At 52.1% G+C, this 27860-nt stretch overlaps 3 protein-coding genes across 7 annotated transcripts in view; 2 read left to right on the forward strand and 1 right to left on the reverse strand.

Annotated features, from left to right (window-relative positions):
- Window positions 1-2504: 2504 nt before the first annotated feature.
- On the reverse strand, window positions 2505-18195 carry SLC16A1 (solute carrier family 16 member 1). Of its 5 annotated transcripts, none has more exons than XM_030232080.2 (6): window positions 18104-18122; window positions 17246-17404; window positions 9202-9459; window positions 5759-5902; window positions 4435-5295; window positions 2505-4018 (listed from the first exon to the last, which is right to left on the reverse strand). In XM_030232080.2, exons 3-6 carry the CDS (start codon window positions 9416-9418, stop codon window positions 3753-3755), a joined length of 1488 nt encoding a protein of 495 aa, XP_030087940.1. In that variant the 5' UTR covers window positions 9419-9459; window positions 17246-17404; window positions 18104-18122; the 3' UTR covers window positions 2505-3752. The 5 variants fall into 5 exon arrangements, with proteins under 5 accessions (XP_030087940.1, XP_030087939.1, XP_030087938.1 ...); XM_030232079.2 differs by lacking the exon at window positions 17246-17404 and adding an exon at window positions 17101-17228 and having other exon boundaries at window positions 18104-18120; XM_030232078.2 differs by lacking the exon at window positions 17246-17404 and having other exon boundaries at window positions 18104-18195.
- Window positions 17545-27860, forward strand: part of LRIG2 (leucine rich repeats and immunoglobulin like domains 2) — a 43316-nt gene continuing 33000 nt past the window's right edge. The window contains exons 1-3 of the mRNA XM_050985431.1: window positions 17545-17684; window positions 19260-19505; window positions 20592-20686. Of these exons, the coding sequence (XP_050841388.1) occupies window positions 19443-19505; window positions 20592-20686 (158 nt within the window). The 5' untranslated portion in view covers window positions 17545-17684; window positions 19260-19442. The remainder of the gene's footprint in view (window positions 17685-19259; window positions 19506-20591; window positions 20687-27860) is intronic.
- Window positions 17764-18483, forward strand: LOC127060782 (uncharacterized protein C10orf95-like). Its single transcript, XM_050984962.1, has one exon. The coding sequence runs from the start codon at window positions 17764-17766 to the stop codon at window positions 18481-18483; it is 720 nt and encodes a 239-aa protein (XP_050840919.1).

Below are 27860 nucleotides of genomic sequence, written 5' to 3' on the forward strand. Positions count from 1 at the left end.
GATCCCCTTCTCATGCTTGTCACATGCATGAGCTCTGCAGCCAGGCTCCCCTCTCCCCAAGAAGGGGATTGTGATGCGTTGTGGAGAGGATTAGGCTGTTTCTGTTTTGGGAGGCTGGGAATGTCTGTGGGTTAAGAGCTGTAGGGCTGCCAGGCCTCTTGCAGAACCACAGGCACCACAGCCCCACAGACCAGGGAAAATGGGCTTAAGGCAGCCATGGGGTTGGGGTGCATTTGGGCAGCAAGGTGATGGAGGATGGCCCAACAGCACAGCAGAGGCAGCAGCAGCCTCCCAGCCCATAACCACTGCATTCAGAGAGCTCACAGGTGAACTGCCCCCATATTCCCTAACAGAGGGAAGAAGGGAAAGGAGAGAGGACAGCTGAGGTCTGCCTGCCCCATCCCAGTTCCCACCATCAACAGGCCTAGCTGCCACCAGCAGTCATCAGCCAGGAGCAGTTCCCAGCCAGCAGCTGGAGCACACCCTGCTCCTCTAGGAGGCCCCAAACACCCCCAGCTTCTGCTGAGCAACCCTAGCTGGCAACTTCAGATGTTTGGGAAAACAAACTCCAGGGAAATTAGCTCTCAAGTATTTCCTCAATTCTGCTCGCTATGAAGAGAATTTTATTTTACTATCCCTGGAGGAAGGAAGGCAACGTGGCCAGGTGCATAAAGGAAACCTGTGGAAGAATGGCAGGAATCTGGCCAGCAATACTCCCATTCCTCACAGCTCCTGGCAAGGGGAGCAGTGAAGCACACATGTCCCCATGGATGTACTGTGGTCCTTTCCAAAGGGACCACATCCAGCAGATCTCCATCTCCTCCAGTTAGGCAGTGCAAAGGGTTCAGCCTGCAGGGCAGCCCTGGAACACAAGGGCTGGTTTGAGCATCCACTGCCCACTCAGCCATCACCATGGGTAAAGCCAGGGCTCCCATCTGCTTTTTGGAGCCCTGTGCCTAATTTTAGCTCCTGTTTTACAGGTACATAACACTGAGAGGCTCTGGGAGCCCAGGTCATGTACTTCCCAGCACTGTAGATAACTTTGCTTGCAGAAATAACTTGACTAAATATAGCTCTGCTGCTCCTGAGAGCTGAGCTAGGAGCAGACACAGGGACAGCCACTGCCTGGTGGGGGAGGCTGGCCCGGGGCAGAGGCTGGGCCTAGAAGGGATGCCACACCTGCCATAGCAAGGACTGTGCTCCACCCCAGTCAGGGCACTTATTGTTTATAGCCTAATACAGGGCAAGAGCAAGTTTCTCCTCCCAACCCAAGACACCTTTCTCTCTCACCTCCATTTCCACAGCATTGGATCAGAGGAACAAGTCCCACAAGAGATCCTGGAACAAGGACTGACACCCAGCTCCAGAAGGGGCATGGAGATCACCAGTAGAGAACAACCAGAATTTACTACTGAAGTGTTCCCAGCCAGCCACATCCAAGCAGCAGGAAATTATTTAAACACTTTTTTCCTGAGAAGCAAGGTTGGCTTCCTGCCCTAGCTAAAGTGAGCCTCTTCCAGTGGCCCTGGCTACGGGAACACCCATGTCAGCTGTGGACACAGCCCAGGCAGGATCCCCAATGACCACAAGAGATTAGGGACCCGCAGAAAAGGGCCGAGCACATTCTGCATTTCACAGGACAGATGCTCTTCCCAACAGGCATCACCAACGCTTGGCATGTCAGAAGAGGCCAGGCCCTCCTGCAGTCTGAGTCCCACCAGAGACCATCCCACACACAGGGGACCTTGTCTGTAGCTACAAAAATTTGGATAACAGGGCAAGTTTCCCAGGCATTGGTTATTGTGATGCGAGCCCATATCTGTGGTCCACCAGACACCCCAGCTATAAAAATACAATTACCTGGCTTTACAGTATCACAGCTCAGTAACTGCACAACATCCTCTTTTGCAAAATACTCCCCTGGCTTAATAATCTAGTCTTAAAGAAAACCCCAACAATTCAGGCTGCTTTATGAGATGTTTACACCAAAAAAAGGCAAAATGGGCCTTGCAGACAAGGGAAAGCAAGGAAAGCAGTTGCAATGCAGCACTTGAACCTGCCACAGACTCAGAACAAGTCCCTCAACACCACCTCCATTTAACCCCTCATTTAGTTTCAACCCCCATACAGGTGTGGATCCACTCAGCTTGGAAGGAAACAGACAGCAAGAGCATCTGCACATTATTCAGCCTTTTAAGTGCATGTCCCTCCCCCACACCATCAAGACAGTTCTCAAGGGTTTTTATAGGTTTCTAAAACCAGAGTGGCATGAGAACACCATGCTGTTGCCATCCTAACTGCTGAGCAAAGCCTCCTCTTCCAGCTGGAAAGGGGCATCTCACTCTCTCAGTACGTGTCCAGCTTCCACAGGGTGCTGGAGCAGAAAGTGGAGAGCCAGGCCCCACCACAGCCCCACTCACCCTATCCTTAAAATTGATCCTAAATCTATGTGATCTGGTGCATAGAAATCTCACTTTTAAGAAAGAAGTTCAACATTTGATGGGTAAATTGTAAAAAAACAAGTTTATTTGAAAAAACTCAAGCCTCTTAACATGAATTCTGATCAACATTGCTAGAACTTGTGAGCCATTAACCTGCTCCATGTACGTTGAGATATTTTCCAACACTAAAAAATAAAAAATAAATACGTACAAATTCTTTCCTCCCCCTTACGTGTCCTAGATGTGAGAGGTTCAGCATCCATCGCCTTAAGATCTCAGTTGAACAGAAGCAAGTAAAAGAGGTTTCTCTAACAGATAAAAGAGCAAAAGCAGAAAAAGTCTCAGGGATGTACCATCTCCACCCACCTCACCACTCTGCCTAAGGTCAGGCACCCAAAACACTTGGCTGGATGGGATGCTCTGGTGGAAGCCCACGCCACGGGCAGGATGGGGCAGCACAGCCAACAGCAGCATGAATGCCAGCACCACAACCTGAGCCCATTTCACATCACCCAGCACTGGGATGAGAAGAGGCACGATTGAGGCAGAGTGGGGAGGCAGGGGGGACCCCAACAGTCCCCAAGGAAGGCTTAGGCAAGCAGGGCTGCCACAGCCCTGGAGTGGGTGACACTGCCCCAGCAAGAACCCCAGCCATCTTTCTTCAACCTGAATATCCCATGAGAAAACAGCTACAAAAAAAGGGATTTTAAAGAACTACAGTAGCTAAAGTGTTTTCAAAACATACCTAAAGACCACCTAAAGAGCTAGGAGGCACTGGGCATGAGGGTTAAGGAGCACCTTGCCCCATGCCTGCATCTCCCCTGCAGAGGACCTGCAGTAAGAAGCGTGTGAAGCAGTATTCATCCAGGGCCGGCCCTGAAGCCCATTGTGCTTCAACAAATCCAGTATCCTGCTTTTTATGGCTTTTTAACAACAAAACTCCCCAAAACACACACATATCCCCCCACCCCCCAACCCGAAGCAGAATACAGAGCTAAAGCACAGTTTAGAGTTAAGGCTCGTTCAGATTCAGCTAGATATGGAGACTGTAAGGCACATATTAGTACATTCATGTTACTGTTAAAAAGCCAGACTATAAAAGCCCCCCTGCCCCTGGACACACGAGGATACTGCATGTGTAGTCCTGTTACCTTTGTTTAACACAGATGGAAAGACAATTCAGAGCCTGTTTAAAAATGAACACTCGGTTTAAACACTTCTTACAGCCACCCAGCGCCAGCAGAGCTCTGCCCCGGCCGCCACACCAGGGCAGCAGCGCTTCCCCGACACTCCGGGAGTAACACCAGTCCCTCACATGCGGCTCTCCTCCTCTTTGACACCACCCTCCACATTCTTCTGAGGTGAGGGGGCTACATCATTTTTTGCCTCTTTGTTCTTCCCAGTCTCATCAATGTTGGTCTCGTCCTCCTTCCCTTCCTTCTTCGCTTTCTCCTCCTTGGCCACCAGGCGATAGTTGATGCCCATCCCGATGAAGAGGTAGATCCCGGAGATGATCAGGACAACCCCGCAGGCCCAGTATGTGTACTTGTAGTCACCATACATGTCATTGAGCTTCCCTAAAAGACAAGAGAGGGTACAGCTCAGCACAAAGCCCCCAGAGCAGCTCCAGGTCATGGAGATATTCCCAAAAGCAGCCCAAGCCCATCACCCTCACATTCAGACAAGGATCTGTCCCACGTTCCTTTATTACCTGCTCCCCTACTGTGCGCCAGGGGCTCAGATCCCGCTTCCTTGGCCATTCCTCAGATGCTGGGGCAGTCTACTGATCGCTCTCCCAGGGCCATGGGCTGCCCATGGCTCAAGGGAACCCACCACCACTCAGCAAGCCCAGGCAGGACAGCCAGAGTTAAAGAATCATAGAATCATTAAGGTTGGGAAAGACCTTTAAGATCATCAAGTTCAATCACCAACCCAGCACCACCCCACTAAAACCATGTCCTCAAGTGAGCTCTCCAGGCACAGCACACCCTACCTAGCATAGGGGGTCCCAGAAGAACAGGGCAGCACTCCACAATGGTCACCAGGCCAACAGCGCTGGAGAACCGCTGAGCTCCCACCAGGTCCATCAGGGTCTCAAACAGGATTGAGCTCAGCCAGCCAAAGGCATAGCCAAAGAAGCCAGCATAAATGCAGAAGCCAGCATAGCTGGTGGACATGGGGAGCAAGAGGTGGCAAACACCATTGTAAATAATAGCGATGGCAAAGAAATACTGGATGCGGGGTCTGACCCACTTGGTGTTTGCCACCAGTCCCATGGAAGGTCTGGCAAACATGTCCACGAAGGCCAGTATGGAGAGCAGGAAGGCCGCAGAGTCACTAGGAATCTTCTTGCTCTTTGCATAATTGCTGAGGAAGACCAAGGGAGCAAACAACCCGAAGAACATGATTACATTGCCTGACAGATAGAGCAGGAAGCCCCTGTGTGTGAATAGAGACAGGTCCAAGAATTTGTTGATTGTCTGGAAGACTGAGCGCTTCTCTTTCTTGGCCTTTCCATCAATGAGGTCCGTGCTGGTGTCACCATCATCCTTTTTCTCCACTTTCCCAGCCTCCTGCTGCACTTCCTTATTGGCCTCTTTCTTCTGATCTGGCTTGGGACCTATGGGCCGCATCAGGGATCCAGCCACGCAGCAGTTCAGCAGGAGGCCACCCAGGATGAGGAAGCTGCCACGCCAGCCAAATATGCCAAAGAAGAGCTGGTTGATGGGTGCCAGGGTAGAGAGGAAGACAGGGCTGCCTGCCATTGCCAGCCCATTGGCCAGTGGACGCTTCTTAAAGAAGTACTTGCCAATCATGGTTAAGGCAGGGTTCAGGTTGAAGGCAAGTCCAAGACCTGCAAGAGAAAGATAAGGGGCTCAGGGCTTGGATGCCTCCAGGAGCACTGGCAGAAGGGCTGGTCGGACAAGTGGGGTTTCAGTTCTGGGAGTTCACAGCTCCATTTTCTAACTTAGAATCATGGAATCATTTAGGTTAGAAAAGCCCTCTAAGATAATGGAGTCCAACCATTGCCCCAGCACTGCCAGGTCGCCATTAACCCATGTCCCCAAGTGTGACATCCACATGCTTTTTGAACAGTTCCAGGGATGGTGATTCCACCAGTGCCCCAGCAGTTCATTCCAACAACTGACCCATCCACTTCCCAGCTGCCATGAGCAGGAGTCAGCCCCTGGTGCCAGCTAAAAAGGTACCCAGGCAGTGACAAGAACCAGAATTTATGCAAATTCAGACATCAACTAATAATTACTGGGTTGAAGTTGCTCCTTTCACTGCCCAACTAGGGCAGAGCTATCACTTACCCCCTATGACCCCAACACAGAAGTAGAGCTCCTCCACAGTGTTGCAGAAGGAGGCTGCGATCAGCCCACAGCCAGAAAGGCAGCCACCTACGATCATGATGGGCCGGCTGCCATACTTGTTCACCAGGATGCTGCTGATGGGACCTGGGCAAAAAAAGGAGATGCATCAGAGAGGAGTTATCTTTGCATGAGAGACCAAACACACACATGCAAGCACACTGCAGCTTTACTGCCAGAGGATTCCAGCTTTCACACAGCATTGCTTCTCCCAATAAGGAAACTGGGGTAAGGGGAAAGGACAAATGGTTCAGAGGCAGCTGGAGATAAGAGAAGCACAAAATGGTTTGGGCTGGAAGATCATCTTGTTCCAGCTCCCTGCCATGGGCAGGGACACTTTCTACTAGAACAGGTTGCTGCAAGCCTCATCCAACCCAGATGGCCATTTCCAGGGATGGAGCAGACACAGCTTTTCTAGGCTTCTCTGTACTAGGGCCTCATAACCCTCACTGAAGAATTTCTTCCTAAATATCTAATGTAAACCAACCATAAGAGAGAGAGAATTGTTGAAGCACAGAAAGCTTTGATGTCTCTGAGCAAGTTGCCTTCTGTGGGCTGAAATAGGAGCTGCCCAGCCACCAGCCAGGCACCCAGAAACAGGGCTTTGGGACAGGCCGAACCCACCTGCCTCGTGCTGCACTGTGGGCTCTGCCCTACTTGCAGCCACCCAGCCACCATGGGCTGGGGTTTCAGCCATAAAGCAACTGCACATTTCCTGCCAGAGGTTTCTGATCAAGACCAGACAAAGCTGGGAGGAAACACCTCTGGGTGGAGGTGAAGCTCCCCAGGGCTTGGGGAGAAGCAGTACTGCCCCAGGAGAAGGGGTGCTTCTGTTTTCACTGCTACCCCTACCGAAGACAGGGGCCAATTGCCCTTTTAAGTGCTTCAGTATCAGGTGCTTTAATCCAAAGCAAACAGTGATTAGAGACTTCCAAGCATGCCCTACAGACACTAAAATGTATTTAAATACACTGAATGAACATCCATTGAATATTAACAGACCTTGATTTGCCATTAACAGACAGAGAGGTTGTCAACATGTTATTCATGGGTCCTCAGATGGTACTTGACCTTTTTGCCCAGTTTAAACAAAGCCTAGAGCAGGTTACAGAAGCCTTAGTGCTGCAGAGTCTGCTCCCAGCCCCACAGCATTCTGCTGTCTGCTACACAATGCCACCAGGGATGGGCCATGGCTCTGGTCCTGTTAGAGGCAGCAGCAGCACTTGGGAGCTGCCAATCACAAGTCGCACAGAGCACTCAGCACTTTGGAAAACCTGAACCTTGAACTCCGCAAGCGTGATGGCCCCTGAAGAGTCAAAAGGCAGCCACAGACTTTCTTCTGGGAAGTCCACCTGGAAATAGCACACTCCAAAGGGCAATCAGCAAGAAGCCACCCAGCTGGGCAGTGCCAGGTACTCTAGGGGCAATTCTCCTCAACCCCTCTCCCCTCCTTTTTTTAAAGAAAATAATACCCACACCTTTTTTCTAGATTCACTGGAAGCATTTTTGACTAAACATTACCTGATCTAACTTGATTGCTTAAGCTGCCAAAAACATGTAAGTAATGGAATCTAATCCCAACATGGGGCTGACAAAGGAGCATTTGACACCATGACATCTATGCATCCTGATGGTGACTGCACAGGGCAGCTGTAGGGAAATGTGCTGCTTCCTCACACCTAGCCCTACCCAGGACAGAAGCTGCCCCTGTTCCATGAGATTCTACTACTCCAGAGGATGAACTACTTTTTCAGCCTCCAAGCAAGCAGGTGTCCTAGGAGACAGGGAAAATGGGATGCACACTGGGACTGCTCCAGTGCAATTCAGACACTGTAAAGGGTCTGGTTTCAGGCAGGAATGAATGGGGCAGCAGCAATTCCTGTGCTTCAGCAGCTGGGGGATGAATAAAAAGTCTTGAGATGAAAGTGAACCTCAAGAATCGAGTCCAACTCCTGACTGAGTACAACTCAGTCTTGAGGCTGTGGCCACTGTTCTGGGAAGCCTGTTCAGTACCTGACCACCTTCTGGGGAAAAATGCACCCAGGTAGATCTGGAGTACTTTCAGCATCCCTGCCACCAGCATATGGGCAAGCAGCTCAAGACCAGCAGCTGCTGGAATTTAATGGCTACAGCTCAGTGGAAGCAGGAGGGACAGAATAACCATGGTGGGAGGGGGACATGGGAACAACCACTACTCCAGTACTGGAAAAGGGAGTTCTTACCCCTGCTGCCAGGCAGCTCCAGACAGTGCCCCCAGAAGAACCAGCTCTGAGCTATTGGGAGAGGAGGAATGGCCCAGATTGGGTCTCATTAAGGCAGTTACATGGTTTACAAGCTTGTTACAACATTGGAGCAGGGAAATGTGCTGGTCGCTTTGCTAGCTGAGTGAGGACAAAGCAGAGCCTGTTCCCTGCAAAGGAAAAGCCTCATGCTCAGCCGGGAGCTGACGTCAGCTCCTTTGGATGCACAAATCCAACACGGCTGCAGGCAACTTGCCAGCTGGGGACTGGCAGCAGGGACAAGCTCCCATTTGCCTCTGAAGTGACCACAACAGCAGGCTCAGAGTGTTTTTCAGCTCAGCACAAGACTGTTTGCAGGCACATACAAGACCCCAGGGTCCAGAGACGAGGAACACTCTGCATGTTCTTCACCCACTAAAAACATGCATAAAGTACCCAGCTTGAGAGTTAAAAGTCTTCAAAAGGCAGCTTCAGAAGGACAGGGGAGGGAGTGGAGCTGTTTTAGTTTAGGTGGGCTTGCCTTATTCTGTACTCCCAGTGCACACTACCATGCTCGAACTGCACAAGCTGCCTACAGCACTGCTTGGCACCAGCAAGCAGTAACACGTGCCATGAGGCTTCAGTGCACTCCAAGCACAACTGAGCTGCCAAGAAACTGAGGACAGATCCCTACATACACCCACTATTCCCTGAATTGAAAAAAATAAAAATTAAAAAAAAAAAAAAATCAATGTCTTATCTGAAAGTGCCCCTAGGAGCAGGGCTGCCACACTGCCACATGTAGCAGGGCAGCTCCCTGGCCTTCAGGAGGACGCTGGGAGTAGACACAGCATCTGCAACTCACTGTAACAAGGACAAGGGCAGAATTACACAAGTCATAATTCCCCGGAAAGATTTTACAGCTTTGCAGAGGACAGATTAACCTGGTTTTTGCATTCTGGGCACTAAACGGAACTTTCTGAGCAACCTCCTTTAAGAAAACTCATTAAGGGACATTTTGCTCTCAGGTAAGGAGAGAATTCAAAGTGTTAGCAAAATTTTGGTTGTTGTCACTACAGCCAAGTGGGAATCACCAGCCCCAGCAGGAGAGCAGCACCTTGTGCTGCGATGCAGGAGCACAGGTACCACTGCCTCCACCCCACTTACCTCCTGCATACATAACAGCCAGCATGATGGAGGAGATCCAGGACACTTTGCTGCTGGAGGCATTGAAGATGACCTCAATCTCTTTGAAGAACACTGTGATAGATTTGGGGAAGGCATAGGAAAAACCAATGGAAATGAAGGCTCCGACGACCACCGCCCATCCCCATCCTCCTTCAGGAGGAGTGTATCCTGCGGGGCCTCCAATGGCCGGTGGCATCTTGAATCAAGTCGGTGATGATTCAGTTGGGGATCAAAGATCTGCAAAGGACAAAGCATTGCCTCAGCTGAAAGCACAATCTCTGCTCCTGGAATACAACTGCACAGCTCAAGCTCTGTTTGCAAGGCTGGCACAGCACAAGTGCCCCCACCACCATGAGGAAAGTTGATCCGTGAGGTGAGAGCACCCTAAGATCACCAGTGGGCCACTACAAAGCACATGCTCAGATTGCAGCTGGCCTTTAAGAGCCCAGTCAGCACACATTTTTAAGTGACAAATTTAAGACGTGACACCCTAACCTAAGCTGGAAAGGGCAGGCAGTGTCTGTGACAGCAGCCAGGACTCATCTGCATGGGCAAAGCTCCCACAGCATCTCGAGGAGTGCAACCCCAGCACTGCAAAATCCCAGGAAGCCCCAGGCCACCTAGAGCAGGAGCTGCACACCAAGGTTATTAAATGCAGATACACAGAGGGGAAGTCCCCATGCACAAGCTGAACAGGACACCCTTATTTCTGCTGAAAAAGGGCAGTTGGGTGTCACAGCACACATACCATCCGCAAAGGTCAGTGGCTATGGCTAAACTTAGCCTGAGCAGTGGGTGACCAAGGAAGGCCCCCATATGCCACCAGAGAAGGGGGAGGTGGATCCACACAGAGCAGTCCCAGCAGAGCCTGGTTCCCCTGTGGTTTGGCCCTGGCAGGGCACCTCCAGACCCAACTGCATCCAAACCTTCCTCCTTAATCAAAAAGGCTACAGCAGGTTTCACAAAGCACTCAAGTATAAAAACAATTCACCTAAAAAGTTCAAAACTAGAAGTGACTAGAAAACAAAATAAACAGGAAAATGTCTTTCAGGCTTGCTGAAGTGTGGAATCCCCTCAGAGAGGCTGATAGGGAGCAATCCAGAGGCCATCAGGTCAGGCTCTTCATGCATGGGCCCACACAGCAGCAGAACTAGATCACACACCAGAGCCTCTGTTACTCCAAATGAAAGCTGGTCCAGGCAGCTGAGAGCAGCACAAGGCATCACAGCAAGGAACTGTAGTAAGGGCAGCTGCTCACAAACAAGGGTCACAACAAAGGCTTCTGCAAAGCCACAGAAACCACGACCAGCCCCAGAACTCCTGTGCACCCCCAGGGATTTCAGAAGGTATTTTCTGATGGACTGCAGCCCTCCCCAGCCTCACAGCCAGAAATACCCCCACTTTACCCACCCTTATTAATAAGCACCACTAGCCAAGGGGACAGCATTAGGCTCCATCACCAGAGCCCACAGCTCTCTGCTGCTCAGCTTTGCACTCAAGGGAAAAAACCACCTTAGAGCAGGAGAGTCTTTTCCAGAGCTCCTGAGGTCATACCAGGCAGAGTGACAACTTCAAAACTTTAAAGCAGTATGTTGCTGGCTCAGAGAGGTGCAGCCTCCTATTTATAGCCTGTAGCCGCCCCAGCTCACAGCGATTACCATCTCATCCACAGCTGCTGACATGCCAGCATTTACCTGGCACGTCACTACAGCACAGACTACAGGACTACGGGCTCCTGCCTTTTCACTCACTCTGTGTCACTTGGTGCACATCCAAGGCTGGGACCCCCTGTGTCCTGGTCGAAGCACAGCTGGTGATCCAGAGTCATGGGGAGATCCTGCTCCTTCCTACCTGGCACTGGAGGTACTGGCGGCAGTTATCTGATACAGCAACAGGTTTGCCAGAGCCACCTGACACCTGGCTGCGGTGATGCCCCAGACCCACACGGGGCGAGAGGAAGAAAAGCACAGGAGGTTGGATTCTGTAAGCTGCTAAGACCAGTTTAGTGTGACCCAGACAATGAGTTTTCACTGGCAGGGTATTTTCCTGCATCCTGGCCAGTGCAACACATGACCATCATGAGCAGCTCCAAGCTACCCGCCACTCCAACAAAGGAATCATTGACAAGACGCTGCCCCTGGCACGTCCACAGCTGAACTATGCCCAGGAGCCAGAGCCCATTTCCTCTGATTTCCTCTCTGGGACTTAACAGGATGAGCCACATCTCTGGTGTCTGGCTGCAGGCAGATCCCTGGGCCAACACACACCTGTGGGCACCCACGTGGGACCAGCAGCCACCGAGGGAGCTGCCAGGCTTCACAGAGACTCCCAATGCAGTCTGGTCTCTTGGAACACAGAGCAGCCCACCAACCCACCATGGGCACTGGGAATTGCTGAACATGCCCTCCCCACACAAGCTGCACACTGGAGCTTCCACCACCTCTTGCTTTGAGTCACACTGAGCTTTCACAGCCTTCAGTGAACCCTAAAGCATCATCCAACCACAATGATTTATCCAAAAGATTTTCAAAAGCTGAAACTACCAGGTGTTGGCTATAAAAGCTCCCAGCAAGGAATATAATGTACTTGTGAACACTAATTAAAACTACAGGCAATAAAAGCCATCCAAGGCAAAGGCTGAGGAGGCTTTGATGAGGTGTTGGGGATTTTTCCCTTTTGTTCCTGAGACATATACACTGGTTTAATTCTTTCACTGCTCCCAAGGAGCTCAACTCTCCAAAATGACTGTGGCTTGGTTAATTTATTTTTTCCTCCCCTACAAGCAGCATTTCTCCTCCTGTAGGTGAGGTGGCATCTCTGTAAAATAAAAGGCTTCTGGCAGGTTAAAACTATGACTGGCAGGTTATGACTTCTCTTGCATTGCTGAGGCAATGAAAAACCTTGAACTGAACAAGGTTTTGAGACCAAAGATTCCCAAAGTCTGATGCCAGAGACTTTACACAAAGAGTTCTGCATGCCACAACACTCTTCCCTGACTCACTGAAAATCCTTATTAAGATCAGTTTTAGAAAGCTCATCATTCAATTGCATTAGGCTTCTTAACGATTTACTCCTTGCCCCCACATAGAACTAGTTTCAAACAAGCAAGGAAAAAAAAAAAATAAAGCACATGTAAGGCAGCCAGCCCAACTGGAAAGATTCCCTCCCTTTTGCAAAAAGGGAAATGAAAAAAACAAAACCAACCTTAACACAAAGTTATGACATTTACAGCTCTGTTTTGGAAGAGCTGCAACATGTAAGATGTGATTAGAAATCAAATTCACAGCTGCCAGGCAACCAGCTACAGTTCACCCTATTAGGAAATAAAATAACCATATTTGCAGTAATTAAGACTGATGAGACCAAGTAATGACTGTGAGTATCACAACTCCTCCCTATAAAAGTTCTGAGTAATCTGCAGGAATGGGTAGCCTACAGCCACCCTCTTCTGCACAGCAATAGTGAGAGCAGGAATTGAGACAATGAGGATGGTATCACCTCAAAACAGACCCCTCAGGAAACTAAAGCCCTGCCATCTCCTAGGTCCCACCCAAAAGCAGTTATCCTTTCTCCAAAGGGGCCTGGAACAGTATGATTTCAAGACTTTTAGTTACATAATGCAGTATATTGCTCCGCTTTTGAAAGCTCAGATTGGCAGGACTCCAGCACAGAAAGACAGAAGCTCACATTTATAGAGCACTGCAAATGCCCCAGAGTATTTCCAGGGCAAAGCCTTTATTGAAGTGGTTCACATTGCTTCTTTTTGGGGTTAAAGAAGAGGGACATTCCTCCACCCAAGCAGAGACCCTGCCCAGGCACAACACACCTCTGCCTCTACTCGCACATCCCTCCAGCTCAAGGCTTCCCTACAGTGGGTATACACTCAGTGGCATCTGCTGCCCTTTGAGCTCACAAAACATTTTCCCTGGAGCAGGGCTCTCTGAGTACCTGGGAACTGGAGCAGGGCATGCAGGGAGCCTCAACTCTAGCTCCATGGAGCAGGACAAGCTGAGAGACCCATATCTTTCTCCCATAACCCACCATCAGCTTAGTGCCCACAAGATTTGTGCTGCAGCCAACAGAGGTTCATCTGGCATCTTCACAAGTGTGAAATCCACAGTGGCTCATCCCAGCCCTGCAGGCTTTGCTTCCTGCTTTCTGCTCCTCCTGTGCTCCCCCAGCTTGAGATGGACATAGCATTGTCCAGAGAAGGATCTCCACAGCAAAAAGAAGCCCAGGGATGTCCCAGCTATCCAACGGCCATTTGGGCACCTTGTGCCCTTGTAAGCTAGACCCAGCCTTTGGTCTGGAAATGCAATCAGTGAAACACCTAGGCCAGGCAGGATGGGCACAAAGCTGCCCCTTGCTAGTAGCAGAGCTTGCACTCCCTGAGGGAACTCTTTCCTCAAGCTCTCAGCAGAAAGGGGGATGCTGTTCCCCAGGAGCTCATTCCCATCAGCCCAGCCCAAAGAATTAGCCACATTCAGCTCCCCCAAGCCCAGCTCACCACAAGAAGCTCTTCCAGTGCCCAGCACAGGGCCATAAACATCCATGGGACTTTTGCCCAACATGGGGAGCTGGCAGGCCCCCAGAATCACTCCTTCTGATCCCTGAAACTAAACTGAGATCTCCAGCTGGGGAAATGAAGGGGCTGGCAATCAACAGCTGTTCACAGCCAATAACACTCTATAGCTTCAAATTTGGCCTTTTTCTGGCCTGAAGTGAGACGAAATAGAGATTGTCAGGAGTTGAGACACCACTTCCACCAGTTTTAAGCGGGTTTACAGCATTATGCACGGAGCTCTAATTCCAGCAGGCACCCACAGCCAGGGTTTAAACCTGGCAGCACATGGCCTACGTGACTCCCCAGCGCTTCCAAGGGCTCTGCACCAGGACAATAGTCAATTGAGGCCCTGCTCAGCCCCGGCCTTTGCTGCCGGGGTGACCCAAGGTCAGCAGCACAGGCAGGGCTCACTCAAGGCCGGCAGCCCGCACGGGCAAGCTCAAGGTTTTGGCCAGAAGCAGCCCAGCCCACTCACTGCCTCTTCCCACCAGGAATGGCCAACACACTCCCAGACATGCCCCGGTCTGCCGGCCCGGTGAGCCAGCACCAGCACGCAGACAGACAGACGCCATGGGGCATAGCACTGGCAGCCACCCTCCTTCAGCTCCCCCACTGGCAGCACAAGCCTCAGCCTGCAGAGGCACAGATCATCCTGCTCACCCGACCGGGCACAGCCACAGTCTTTCCCTGGACACTCACAATTGGTCTCTCTGGTGGACACAGCCCCTCAGCCCCCATAAAGCTACCAGCATGGCACAGGGCAAGAAAGGCTGCAAGCTGCCCTGCAAAGTGAGATGTTGGGATAGTTTGTTGGCAGCTTTGAGGGAAGCCAACCAGCCAGAGAGATGAGCAGCTATTTGTGTCCACCAGAGAAGCTCCCGTCTGGGGCTGCTGTGACTGGTTGTTAGCATCAGCAACGCTCAGTAAGGACCAACCATCTTACTGGTGTGAGAAAGCATGAAGCCAAGCTTAAGCAAGCTACCAACAAGCCCAAGGAAGAAAGCATGGCTTATTTCTACACCAGAGCCTGGCTGTGGTCATGGCTCTTCTAGAGCCCTCTAATCCAAAACCCTGCAGCCAGAGGGTTTTGCAGACCAGTTACAAGAATATTATGTGAAGCAAGCAGCTCTTGCACGTAGTCTAGGATCACATCAGCTTTAGCCCTCAGCACAGCACCTAGAGTCCCCTCTCTAACTGCCCCCCCATCCCTAGGGACAGGGATCCTCAGGGCACCAGCTGCCAGCCAAGCCCCTGTCTCAGGTGGAGACAGGGGCTGCTCAAGCCCCTGCACAGGGTTTCCCAGTCACACCCTGAGCACAAGCTGTGCTCTGCCAGGACACAGAGTTGATCCTCCCTGCACTACTGGAGCTCAGGAACGCTCCCAGGACACCCTGTGAACTCCCAGAAATCCTCAGAATGAGAAAAATGTAGTATGGACTAGGATCGGCATTCTTTCATTAGAGACCCACAATGCCAGCCAGAGACAGCTCCGGGTGTCTTGGCAAATCACAAAAAGTCACAGCGGTTACCATCAAACTGAACTGGCTGTCCCTTCCCTAGGAGCAGGAGTCTGAATTTTGATGCCAGCCACTGCCACATTATTGCTACCTTCAAGCCCTCAGACCACAGATGAGTAAGCACCAGGATGGAGGTGGGACATGCACACCAAGGACTCAAAAGCACAAGGGTGGAGGTGGGAGAGTAGGTCACACCAAGGACCCAGGAGTACACAGATGGAAGTGGGACACTCACACCAAGAACCCAGCCCTCAAACCAGGACCAAGGCAGTACTGGGATGGAGGCAGGAGAGGAGGTCACACCGAGGGTCCAGTAGCACTCTGGTGACTGTGGTTTCAGTAATTAACTACAGCCCAACATGGATTTTCCTCAGCTACAGAACTACTCCGCAGCGGCTCTAAGGACACAGTGAGTCACACTGACACCACCAGTAAGAGGCTCCCGCTTTCTTAAGAGTGTGTTATAGGCTGATTCCAGAGAAGGAAATGGGAAAAGCCATAAAAGTGCAACAGTAGATTCGCACTACAGGGCCTAATGAGATGCACATCCCAAGCCTACGTGCAGCTTTTCAACTCCTCATAAAGGAGATACAAAACGACAGTGTGAAGATCACTGGGTATTTTCCACCTTAGCTGCCAGATAAATCAGGCCAACTGTGCCAAATAGGAGCCAAGAGAAAGCACACGCGAACATTCACACCTTTTCCAGGTAACACCTCCTGAAAGGGAACAATGTTTCACACCTTCCCAAGGAGCTAGGACAGCCACAGGCACCCCCACAGAGAGATTTGCCATACATTAGCAGAACTCGCCTGTAATTGGGAGGTCCTTCACTCCAGCGATTCATCTAAGACCAAGGAAGTTCCTTCCCAACAAAGGCACTATCAGGAGCTCGGGGGAGTTTCTTTACACCCAGCACACCCCTGCTCCCTGCCCTGGCCCATTTCTCAGCACTGCTCCTTTCCTTCCAGACACAGCCAAGGAAACCTCAGCGCCCAGGAGAATCCCAGAGCACTAAATTACCTCACTTAGCATGAAAATGGGATGCCTGTGCACCACAAAAAGACTTAAGGCTCACAGAACGGCACAAAACCAGAATCATTATACGTGCTTCCTTGTGATGCAACTAAGAAAACCCACCTTTTTCCTCAGAAAAAACTTGAAGCTGGAGAACATGAGTAACCATTGTGCAAAAGGTCCACACTTAAAGGGGCAGGGTGTGAGCACTCAGACCATTTACTGTTTCAGGACACAAATCCCACCTCTCCGGCCGAAGATACAATTCACAATTTCCTCATGATCCTCCTGCTCACACTCATCCCCTCTGCCTGAGTCAACTTTCAAACCCTCCGGCATTGTTAATTTTCATGATGCATTTGTGCACCCTTCTGCTGCAGGACTCCTGCTCGACCTGCAACACCCACCCTGGGTGAAGCATTCCAGCAGCATGTCTGAAGCCCAGCCCCGCTAAGCTCCCCCGAGCATTTCACCCTGGGGACAGCAAACACCTGCCAGAGGCCACCAGGCTTTAACCAGAGCAGACCCCAGGACCAGAGCCGGTAGGTGCTGGCTCTAGAAGTGTTCTGAGAGCCCCTTGTTGCCCAGCGAACGTAAGCTACCACCAGCTACCACTGAACTCTAGCAGCCCCAGCTTTCTGCTGCTGGTCACCACAACACCTTCCCAGCTGACTGATTCGCACACCAGAGGGTGGATGAACGCCCCAAACACCTATGGGGCCATCATGACCTTACTACCACCTCCTCCGTGAGCAAAGCAAAAACAAGCGTTAAAGGCACCTTTCCTGGAGCCAGAGCACGGTTCCACAGTCTATCCTGCACAGCCAGCAAGGGATCACGGTGCTCGACGCCTTGGGTCACTCATCCACCTGAGCAGCCTCGAATGCCCGAGGTCCAGCAAGGAGCACCTGACAAGAGGAGTCACCTGAAGGCCGGTAGGAGCGGCATCGCGATGCAGGGCTCACCCAGACGCTGAAGGCTGCAGGAGTGCTCCCCACGGCGACAGGGGGTAACCCCGTGCACCCCAGTACCGCAGACCCACTCCCAGGACATGGCTCCCACGCAGCTTCCAAGTCCTCTCCGCCTTTATCAGGAGTCACAGACACACAGTGATCACCTCCTTCCTGCGCCCCAGAGTTTATCGAGCACCCTCAAATGGTGCGGAGAGTCCCCCGCGCGGCCCCACAAATACGCTGGGGGAGCGGCCTGAGGGGCCGGGCAGGGGAAACGAGGAGCTCCCCAGGACAGGGAACCCCCACCTCGGGGCACCTGGGCAACCCGGGCCCCCTGAGGCCACCATCCATCCTCACCGCTCGCCAGGAGAAGGAGACCGGGGAAACCCCCGCCCCAGGGCGCTACTGCCGGTAAGAGAGGACCGAGGGCGGTCGGGGCAGGGTACTGAGGGATCCTCACCACGCGGCCATACCAGAGCGGGAACAAAACATGGCTCCCCCCTCAGTCCGGGGGCGGGGGAGACTGAAGCCGCGGTTCCAACGCAGCCACAAACGCCGGTGCGGAACCAACCGGCCACCAAACGGACGGGCTGCGCGAACGGCCACAGGGGCGGCCCCCCCGCCCCAAGAACGGCCCAGGACCACACAGCCGGGTCGGCAGCTGCGGCTCCGGGGAGCGCGGAGCCGCCAGAGTGCGTGGGGCTCCCAGAGCCAAGGCCTGACGCCGGGGCCTGACCCCGAGCCCCCCCTCGCTCTCTCGCCCCCTCGCTCTTTCGCCCCCTCGCTCTCTCGCCCGTCCCAGCGCGCCACGTGGGCTGCGCGCACCCTACCTGCGGGTGCCACCGCCGCCGAGTGCAGCCGCCCCCGCCCCCGCCGGTATAAGGGCGGAGGGGTGCGGGGGCGGGATCGGGGCGTGCCCGGCCACGCTCCGCCCCCCTCGCGCCACGTGCTCCTCGCGGGCCCCCCCGACCCCTGCTCGCCCTCACGAGCCCTGCGGGCTGGGCCGTGCGCCGCAGCACGTACCGCCCCGGCACGGACCGCCACGGCACGGACCGCCACAGGACGGACTGCCCCGGCACGGACTGCCCCGGCACGGACCGCCACGGCCCTACGGGCCTCCGGTGGTGGCGGTACGGGCTTTGGGGCCGAGTGTGCTGGGAGGCCGGCCCGGATGACTGCCCGGAGCAGCGGCAGCGCGGGACTTCCCTGAACTTGTCCCACGGAGTGACTCGGCCCAGGAGTTTCACTCGCTGGGCGGGAACAGGGGGTCCCCTTGCCCTCATCCCTCCCGGGGGTCCTGGACACGCTCCCGAGAGTCCTGACCCTACTCGTGAGGTTCCTGGCCCCGCCACTGGGGATCCTGGCCCGGCTCCTGGGGGGCCCTGACCCCACTCCCGGGAGTCCTGGCCCCGTTTCTAGCATACCTGGCCCTGCCTCCGGTGCTCCTGGACCCCTTCAGATGCAGAATGCTGCACAGTGTCTGTATTAAAATACGGCAGTGCCTAAAAATCCATAAAAATACATTGCCTGATGATTGTGCTTTTGTGCTCACCTCAACATTTCTTAGCATTGCCAACCCTTGCTAGCAGCTGTGCTCCCGTGAAGGTAAGGACACACTGCTGGGAGGCATTTGTGGTGATCACAGTTATTTCAGCTGGGCCATTGTACCCAGAGATGTGAAGGAGCTGGATGCCCTCACCATTTCACTCGCAGTTTGGTTCTGCATGCCGAACGGTGTGTGGGAGAGGTGCGTGGGAGAGGCCCCTGCTGGCAGCATGTTCCCACCCCAAGCAGAGCTCCTCATCTCTGGATGCAAACCAGCCTGTGGCAGCCGTGCATCCCATGCTCTTCACTCCCTGCATGTCCCAAGTCCTGCACAAAGGGACTGTTACCTGGGCATGTTTTTCTCTGGCTGCTGTCTCCCAAAGCCTAATGATGCTACTTGACTTCTGCGTCGCATGTGTAATGCTCTAATTTGTTTCACAGCCAAAAGAAGAGTGGTGTAGTTCAACTGTGAGTTAAGGAAGGGAAAGAAGGGAATAAACATCTCCACAGATGGAGACAGAGCAACTTTGGGGAGGTACCAGCTCTTCCATATCAAAGGAACCACTGCTCCTCCATCACAGCAAGCATGGTCACGGGTGTACTCTGAGCATGTTGAGGCACTGAATGGACCAGGTGCACTCAATAAAAGGCCAGGGACTACAACCAACTCTTTCACCCACTTCTGAGGTGAGACACCATAACCCAAAGAGTGAGTGCGTGGGAGGATCTCTTGATTCATCTGCTCCTGTGTGACTGAGCAGGGAGAGGCCTGTGCTCTGTTTTGCTTAAACAAGATAAATAACAATTCATAGGGGCAATTTTGGATCAAAGTGCCACTTGGCTCTGCTGCTAAGATCCTACCCAGGCTCAAGTGCTCTGCTCCACTGGGGACAAGCAGTGGGAAATGCTGTGGTGGATCCCAGGTGGGACATGGTCTTCCAGTTTCCTTTGAGAAGACCCAGTGTTGCTCGGATGAATGCAGCCAGAGACTATGTCCTTCATATGGCACTGATGTGCAATGCCTCAGTGTATGGGTTTTAGAGCAATGTGCAAGACAAGAATCCAGGGATGGCAAAGCTCAAGAGAGTAGGGAGTTGCCAGAGCAGTGATGGACTGGAAGGGCAGGTGAGAAACTGCAGGACATCTCTGCTGCTCCTGCTGCTCCTGCTGCTTCTCCATTTTTCTGAAAATGGGAAGGAGTCCTTCCTGCTCTGTGTTGCTGCATTTTTGTCTCCTTTAAAAGACGGATTTAATAATAATCCTATTAGGATTTTTTTTTCTTGTGAGGAAAACAGGATATTGTTTCAGGATATTGGGCAACAAAGCTGTCCTTGAAAAGCAACACTAAGCAGCCTTGCAGTCCTGTTTCTGACTGCATTTCTGGTGGACACTAATCAAGTTCAACATCCGGGACAGCCAAACCATTTCATTTCCAGAATGTGAGAGGCCTCAGCAGAGCAGTACAAATTCAGGTTTTCTGTTTTCCACTGTAAACATTAAGGACCTCTAGTAATCTCAAAACATAATCACTAATTCTGATTTCTCTTGGAATTAATGTCTGTAGCAGATGTAGAAGTCTAGTTCTCATCTGTCATAAATACACGTGTCCTGCTAGATAAGAGAGGTAACAACATGAGTCCAAATCCAGGAATTCTTGGAAATCTCCTCGGAAAGTCTGTTCTATTGAGATATCCATCCTAGTTTCCTGACTAGGCTTTGGAAAAGAGTTTTCTGAGCTTTTGGATTGACATTTCACTTCAACTGAATTTCCAGGCTCTGAGTTTACCCCATGACAACAGAAGCAGAAGAGAAGGCATCAGATCACTGTCCTTACAGAATGTGCAAGTTCTCCTCCATGGATGGTATAGGTACGACATTGTTCAGGGGTGTATTGGTGTAACAGCCTCTGCCATTGTTTAGAAAATAACCTGCCTTAGAAAGAAAGAGCCTGCTAAGATGTTCAAAATGGCCATTATTGCCATGGAAGACCTCTGTGGTTGTGTTCATTTTTATGCTCATTTAGATCAACACTTTTTACCTGCCTGGATTCCCATTGCTGCTCTGTTGCCGCCTGTGTCAGGTTCACACATACGTTCCCCAGGGATGCAGACCAGCATTTAACAAGGTTGTGTATCCCCAAAGATCCCCCTTGGATCCTGACACTTGTGGCCATGTCAGAGAGACCTGCATTTGCCAGCTTGAACAACCTCATACTTGTTACCTAGTGGCAGTGGAGATAATTCCTTATCAAAATTGGCATTGGGCCACCATGTGACCAGTGAGTGGTGAGACACACAGTCATTTGCCTCATGAGATGATGTGAGGCTAGAAGGAGGATAATCTCTTGCAGTCTTTCTCAGAAGCCCTGACCAAAAGGGACTGCCACCTCACTGTGAGCTCCAGGGGAAGGGGAGTGAGGAGGATGGTGTGGTGTGGTGGCAGTCAGAGGCAAGTGGCAGCAAGTCAGCTGGTCCTGCTGTTCCAGATGGGAAGAGCGTAACTGTGCCCTGTAGAGAGCTTTGCTTGCAGCATTTGCTTTGACCTGGCTTTGCTGCATCCTGCCTAAGAAAGAGAAGGCTGTGCTGGCTCCAGCTGCATCCTGGCAGCTGCCAGTCCTGCTCTTTGCTGCCAGGAGAAGCATCCTTTCCTTGGAGGGCTTGCCTGGAAATAAGTGAATCTTGACCACATGGAGACCACATGGCAAAAGCTGAGATGTCACCATTGTTGTAGTCCTCCCTTGTCCCTTGCACTGTGCCTCTTCCTCATACTCTGGGTTAAGAGCCCCCTGGCTCTGTTCAATGGGCCCCTCATGCTACAGCCTGCACAAGCACGTCACCTTTTGCCAAGGAACTTATCTGGCACAAGAAATGGTATTTCTATTCCTCCTGCCCCTCCGTTCCTGGACCAGAGGAAAGTGAGGCTGTTCAATGTCCTTTTTCCAATACTAACTGAATGCTCTGTGAGGACACACTCATGAGGGTCTTTGCTCTCTCTTCAAGGAGTATGTGGGCTGCTGTCTTTCCCTGATTGCTATCCCATATGTTCCTAGTGCAGTAACTTGTTCTTTCCACATTCTCCTTGCTTCTTTCCCAAGTGCTGGCTGCCTGACTAGCACATCTTGGCAACACCAGTCCTCACTCAAGCAGGTCCATCCTTTAGGGTCTGTAGCCAGTGCTGTCAGTGCCTCCAGGCAGGCAGGGGAAGGGGCTGGTGTTTCCTCTGGCATGAGGGGCTTGGTGAGTGAATATCACCCCAGAGAGTGAGAGCTCACTGGAATGGAGCATCACCACGGAGGAGACACAGAGGTGAGGCTGCTGGATGAACACTCAACTGCATCCCAGCTACACTGTTGTGTTGTTTTCTTCAAGCTGGGGTCACCCAAACCAGTCTGACCAGCACAAGATCCTGTTCTGCTACATACACCAGATGCTGCGATCATCTTTATCCAAAAGCCTTCTGGCAGAGCTGGGGACCCCTGAGGCAAGAGGCAAGGGTAATTGGTCAGGCCATGGTGGTGGGTGTACTTCTTGCCGTGTCCAGCTCTCCCATGGGATCTCCACTGTCCCAGAACATACTGTTTTAATTACTCTATTCCTGTTCTTGGGGTGGGGAGGAAAAGGTGGGGGCTCAGCAAATAATTTAACCATATCCTGCACCAAATAACTTCACGTGTCATTAACACTAGCTCACCTGCATTTCATTCTCTGTTGTATCCCTGCCCAGAGAGACTATTTCCTCCTGCATAATCCTGCATAATCTCTGGCTGTCAAGAGGTTGGTGGCATTCCTAGCCATGTCTCTTCATCTTCAAACAGGATTCAGCATCTCTCCCTCTCCACAAATGCATCTTTAGGATCAGTTTCCACTGCTGATGGGTTTGTTGACTGGGCTGCTTCTAGGAGGATGCTACCTTCTAGAAGCATCTCAGAGCATTCTAGAGCTCGGGGTAGTTTCACCATGTGGATGAGCTGGAGCTTGGGGCTGTGCTCTAGTTCCGTTTCTCCTTTGCAGCATCTATAGCAACTGTTTTCTAAAATATTGCACAAAGCCAGGCTTCTCTCTTGTAGTACTTGACATTTTTGGTCCTGCATCATCTCAGGAGAGCTTGGGGCACTCTTGTAGGTCTGAAGAGGAAGGGAAAGGACTGCAGGCAGCCTGAGAGCCAAGAGGTTTGATCAGCTGACCCTGACACCTGTGAAGATGTCTCTCAGTCCCTGGCCATGCTGGTCCCACTCCCCAGTTGCTCTCAGGCCACTCCTGCTTCTAAACAGGGCTGCACACTCCTGACCCATAGCACGCTGTGGTTGTCTGGCCTGACACTCCCCTCCCAAGTCACAACATGGCTGGGATGGCCATTGGGATGGCCATTGGGATGGCCATTGGGATGTCCTGACCCCACAAGTCCCTGGGGAGGCAGTGAATGCTGAGACAAGCACATGCTGAGAACAGATAAAACCACAAACCCCAGTATTTGTCCAGAAATCTGCTCAGAATTGCTTTGGCCTTGATGAGCCTGGAGGATTTTTTTCCTTAGGTATTTTTAGACTGGATCCTGGCAAGTACCAAATGACTGGGATTTCCTGGACTGAGCATCCAACTGATGGACAGCATGGAGCCTGCTCCTGACACTCCACCTGGGAGCCCTGATTATCAGTGCATCAGTGCACTGGGCCAGCCAAGATGACAAGCACTTAGGAAGAAAGGCACTTGTGGAGTGGGCTGTGAGGTCACCCCTGGGCCATGTGTACAGCTCCTTGGGTCTGAACACCTCTCCACTCTTAGGGAAGGGACTGAGCCCCCTCCCTCTGCCAGGCCAGCACCAGTGCAGATTCCCATGTTGTTCTGTATCCTGGGCTGCTCTGTATCTGGAAGACTGTCAGGGAATAAAGGCAGAAGCTGCAGTGAGGAAGGCAGGGACATGCTTTGATTCTCTTGCACCAGCAAGGAAAGTGCAGAGCCCTCAGGTGAGCTCCTGGTGGTTCAGACTGGGTTTCTGAGGAGGACTACCTCTGGAGTCACACCTGTGCATGTGCAGTGAACATGACCCCATTTGTGGGGCCAAGGGGAGGCAGAGGGGACAATAATCTGTGTGACTCTCCCCTGGCATCCCTACCCAGGTGCCTTGAACTCTCTTGCCCCCATGGATGGCAGCAGCATGAGGATCCTTCATCCCCATTCTGCTTCTCTGGGCTGGCTCAATACCTGAACATTTTCCCCAAAATAGCCCCCCAGAGGCCATCAGTAATGAAAAGAGAGAGAAAGGCGGTACCTGCACCACATTGCCAGCAATGCCCCAGCTGGTGCAGCTGCCTGTCTCTTTAAATGCCCAGTCCCCAGCCCATCAGGCTGCATGGAGGTGAGCAGGGAGACAGGAGAGCCAGCACTGGCAGTTTCTTTGTGGTTGAGTGTGTCACTGTTTCCATCTTCCCTTTGCTGGCAGGACCCAGTGGCAGGACAGCCACAGTGTGCTCACATCCCATACTGTGAGCACACAACCTATTGTGTGCATGTGTAAATACATATTTGTGCTGCTTGTTTCCAAAACCCCTCTTGTTCTGTTCTCAAAGAGTCTGGACTGACAATGTCAGGAAAGCCTCTGTCCCCCTGGCTTTGTTTGACCGTGCTTGTTTGGAGGAAAGATCCCCAGAGAGGAGCTCACTGCTGCTGCATGCCCTGACACAGGTTTGCTCCTGACAGGGAGTGGGCCCCAGGTCTAAGCAGGGAGGACACCCTGCAAGCTCTGTTCCCTCACAGGGCCAGCCCAGCATCATTTCCGACCCTGGGCAAAAGGGAGGAAGGAGCAGTGCCCGTGGCTGGCTCACTTGGAGATGGTTCTTTCTGAAGTGGGTCAGGTGCCCTCCCTGCACAAACACAGGCCTAAGTCCAATGCCACCAAAGCAGACTAATAGTTGGAGGCAGCCTTTGGCCCAGAACAGATTTTGGGGACTTTGCCTTTTGCTACCACGGAGATGGGATTTCATGCCCTGCCAGCAGCGAAGCTCAGGTCAGGATGCAGCTGGCTTGTCCTTGGGAAGCTGCTGCTTCACTGCCATATGCACCCTCCCTGCCCATCCCACTAGGATGGTATCCCCACTCTGCCCACCTACCCTACTTGCTCTGCCCATTCTGCAGGTCATCACAGAATCATAGAATCATAGAAACATTCAGGTTGGAAGGGACCTTACAAATAGTTTCATTCCACCTCCCCATCAACAGCAGAGATGCCTCACACTAGATCAGGTCCCACTCTTCTCTCTCTGAAATAGTGTTGTCCATAGTGTGACCAGAAATAAGGCTGTTTTGGGGAAGAAAATATATTTACATAGCCCAAGTCCTACCTTCCAAATCAACGTTACTGGAGATAAGGTTTCGACACTGTGAAGTGTCCATCAAAACTGGCTCTCACCAGCAAATTCAGTTCCACCTTCTTCACAGGCTGTTTTGTGTGTGTCTGCACACACTTTGGTGACTGAGCTCTATAGGCAGGAGGAGTTACATAAAGCAATTGAATTAGTCTTTTGTGCAAGCCAGAACTTCTTCTTCAACTTGGCAGGTACCCCATGAACTGACTTTTGTCCCATTGTGGCAGTACAACCACCCATGGCTCAACAGTTACATAGGCACAGGATGGGTGCACCATGCTGGCTCCAAAAACTCTCAGCAGAAAACAGAGAATAGGGTTAAATGTGCCTAATAAGCTCATTCTAAATTGCCACTAGTGCTCTAATAATAGTTGATAAACCAGTCTTTTGTGGGACAACAAACATTTCTGTTATTCCCCAAGCCCAGCTCGGGGATAGGATAAATAAAGCCAGCTCTTGTTTTAAAGCAGGAGGTCATGCTTCCTCTTAGGATAAAGGCACTGCTACCCTTTCCCTGGTTTACAGGCTTAAAGGAACAAAATTGAGTGAAACAAAATGTCAAAGAAAATTAGATTTTCGAGCAGGATCAGCTAAGGACAAGTCAGACTGACTGGCACTGAGCTCCCTCCACATGTGTGTTTAGCAGATAATTTGTTATCATCCCAGTTCAAAGTTAACCTGCTGGAAAGCTGCTGCAGGAGAGTTGACTGATCTGCAGTGTTTCAGATTTCCATGTTTCAGTTGGGTGCAAACAAAAAACCTCAAAAAGCTTGTTTTTGATTAAGCTTGTTGCTGCTGGGCACAAATACTTACTTTCTAGGTGGAAGTTCATTAGGGCACAAGCACCAAATGTGATTAATCACACAGTGCCCAGTGCCATGACTTGGGTGGTCGCAGCTTTCAATGCTGTCCTGTGATTTTCACTTCCCTGTCCTGAGCTGGAGGGACGAGGGGGGAGGAGGAGGAGGATGACAGAGTTTCCTTACACCCTCTGTCTTTGGGGATTCAGCCGCTAGCCCAGGTGGGTCAAAGTCTCAGACCCCTGCACCGGCCACCCTCCTCTCCAAGCAGCACCATGGGTCCCCCCAAGTCCCCATTTGGCTCCAAATGTCCCAGTGCAGGGATTCAGGGACTCCTTCAGCTCCGCCTTGTTGGGCCTGTGGCAGGAAGCTGTGGTCAAGGCTGTTTGTCTTCCCCAGCTCATCTGCTATTCTTACCTTGTGGGGGTGAGCTGTGTTTTCACTGTCTCAGAGATGGGATTTGCCTGTTGGGCTTTGGAAAAGCAACCAACTGTGGTGCAGGGAGCGGGAGGAGAGGCACGTGGTCTGGGCTCACAGCAGATGTTTGTCATAGGGCTAGTGGCAGCTGCAGACCTTGCTTCCAGGTCTCCTGCAGCACCCCAGCCCCCTTTGCCTTGTGGGACGCCCTGACAATGCTCCCCTAGGATTCCCAGGGCTCAGGTCTCCCAGGAGGCAGAGTTTCCCTCTAAGTGTCTGAGCTCTGTCAGAACCAGCCCAGCACCTCTGTTGCGTTCTAAGCTGCATGGCCGCCTCTTGCCTCTGCCCTAGGAGCCCATGTTGGGGGCAAGAAACTCAGCCCCAGTACTGCCAGGGCAGGAATGACCACACTGCCATCTGTCAGTGTTCCTCCTGCACCTTTCTGCCACAAAGCCACGGCACCCTGTCCCAGCCTCTTGTGTGTCTTGGAAAATCCCAGGTCCCAGCTGTCACCAGCCACCCTTGAGTAAATGACCCCTCCTCTGCTGTCTGGTCTCAGATCATGCCTCAGCAAATGTACAGGCCAGGCAGGTCCCCATGTCACCAGGCATGGGCCCAATAGGGCTGCACATGCACATGGCTGTGTAATGCCATAACGAGATTACACTGCAACATGACGGTTGTGAAATAATCCACAGTATCATTCAGTAAATCCCAGGATCCAATTACCTTTCCACATGACACCCCTTCCTGGGCATGGAGAGGCCAAGAGATTGCAGCCTAGTGCCCTGCCCTTCCAACAGCCTCCTGCTCAGCTCCTCCACTCCCCTGCACCTCTCTACCTCCTTGTCATTTAGGATTATCAGAGTTTGTGTTTCTCTGCAGGAGCCCTGACCCTCTGCTAGGCTCTGCTGCATTTTCACAGCCGCCTGTTCGCTCTCTAGCAGCTCACTGACCGCCTGCCCAGCCAGCCTCGGCTCAGTCACCACCCCAGCAGTGGCTGAGCTGCTGCTCAGCTGGCTCAGGCAGTGATTCCAGCCTGCCCAGGGTGGGGCAAAGGGCCAGTCTGGCTGGTAACGGGCCCACAGTATGCGGGAGTGCTGAGCACACTGCGGTGTTGAAACCAGAGAGCTCCAGCATGCACCCTGCCTCCCACAGCAGCAGCGTTGTTTGCAAACATTGTTTTTTCAGGTCATTTTCCTTGTCCTGGCAGAGCTGTTCCCGAGAGCCAGAAGATCCCTTTCTGTGAGAATAAAGCCTGGGGCACAGGTACAGCCACACTGGGCGGCCCAGCAGCAGTGCCAGGGCATGCACGGTGCCCCCGCGGCCGGCGCAGCGTGCTCCACTGCGGGCGCCACAGTCGCTCCTGGCCCTGGCAGGTGTTCAGACATCAGCGCTGTTGCCAAGTCAGGCAGGGAGTGTGGCCAGCTGCAAATTTCAGCTTCGTTTTTGGAGCCTTTGAAT

The sequence above is a fragment of the Serinus canaria genome, chromosome 26 (assembly GCF_022539315.1).
Source record: "Serinus canaria isolate serCan28SL12 chromosome 26, serCan2020, whole genome shotgun sequence".
Lineage (NCBI taxonomy): Eukaryota > Metazoa > Chordata > Aves > Passeriformes > Fringillidae > Serinus > Serinus canaria.

Bases quoted from the DNA above. Each gene is read 5' to 3' on its own strand.
- SLC16A1 (XM_030232078.2), bottom strand. From the start codon at position 9,418: ATGCCACCGGCCATTGGAGGCCCCGCAGGATACACTCCTCCTGAAGGA. The intron at 5,903-9,201 runs GTAAGTGGGGTG...TTTTTTGCCCAG, and splicing joins GGCTGTTATGTATGCAGGAG to GTCCCATCAGCAGCATCCTG. The intron at 5,296-5,758 runs GTAAGTGATAGC...TTTCTCTTGCAG, and splicing joins CTGTGTTGGGGTCATAGGGG to GTCTTGGACTTGCCTTCAAC.
- LOC127060782 (XM_050984962.1), top strand. From the start codon at position 17,764: ATGGCTCCCCCCTCAGTCCGGGGGCGGGGGAGACTGAAGCCGCGGTTC.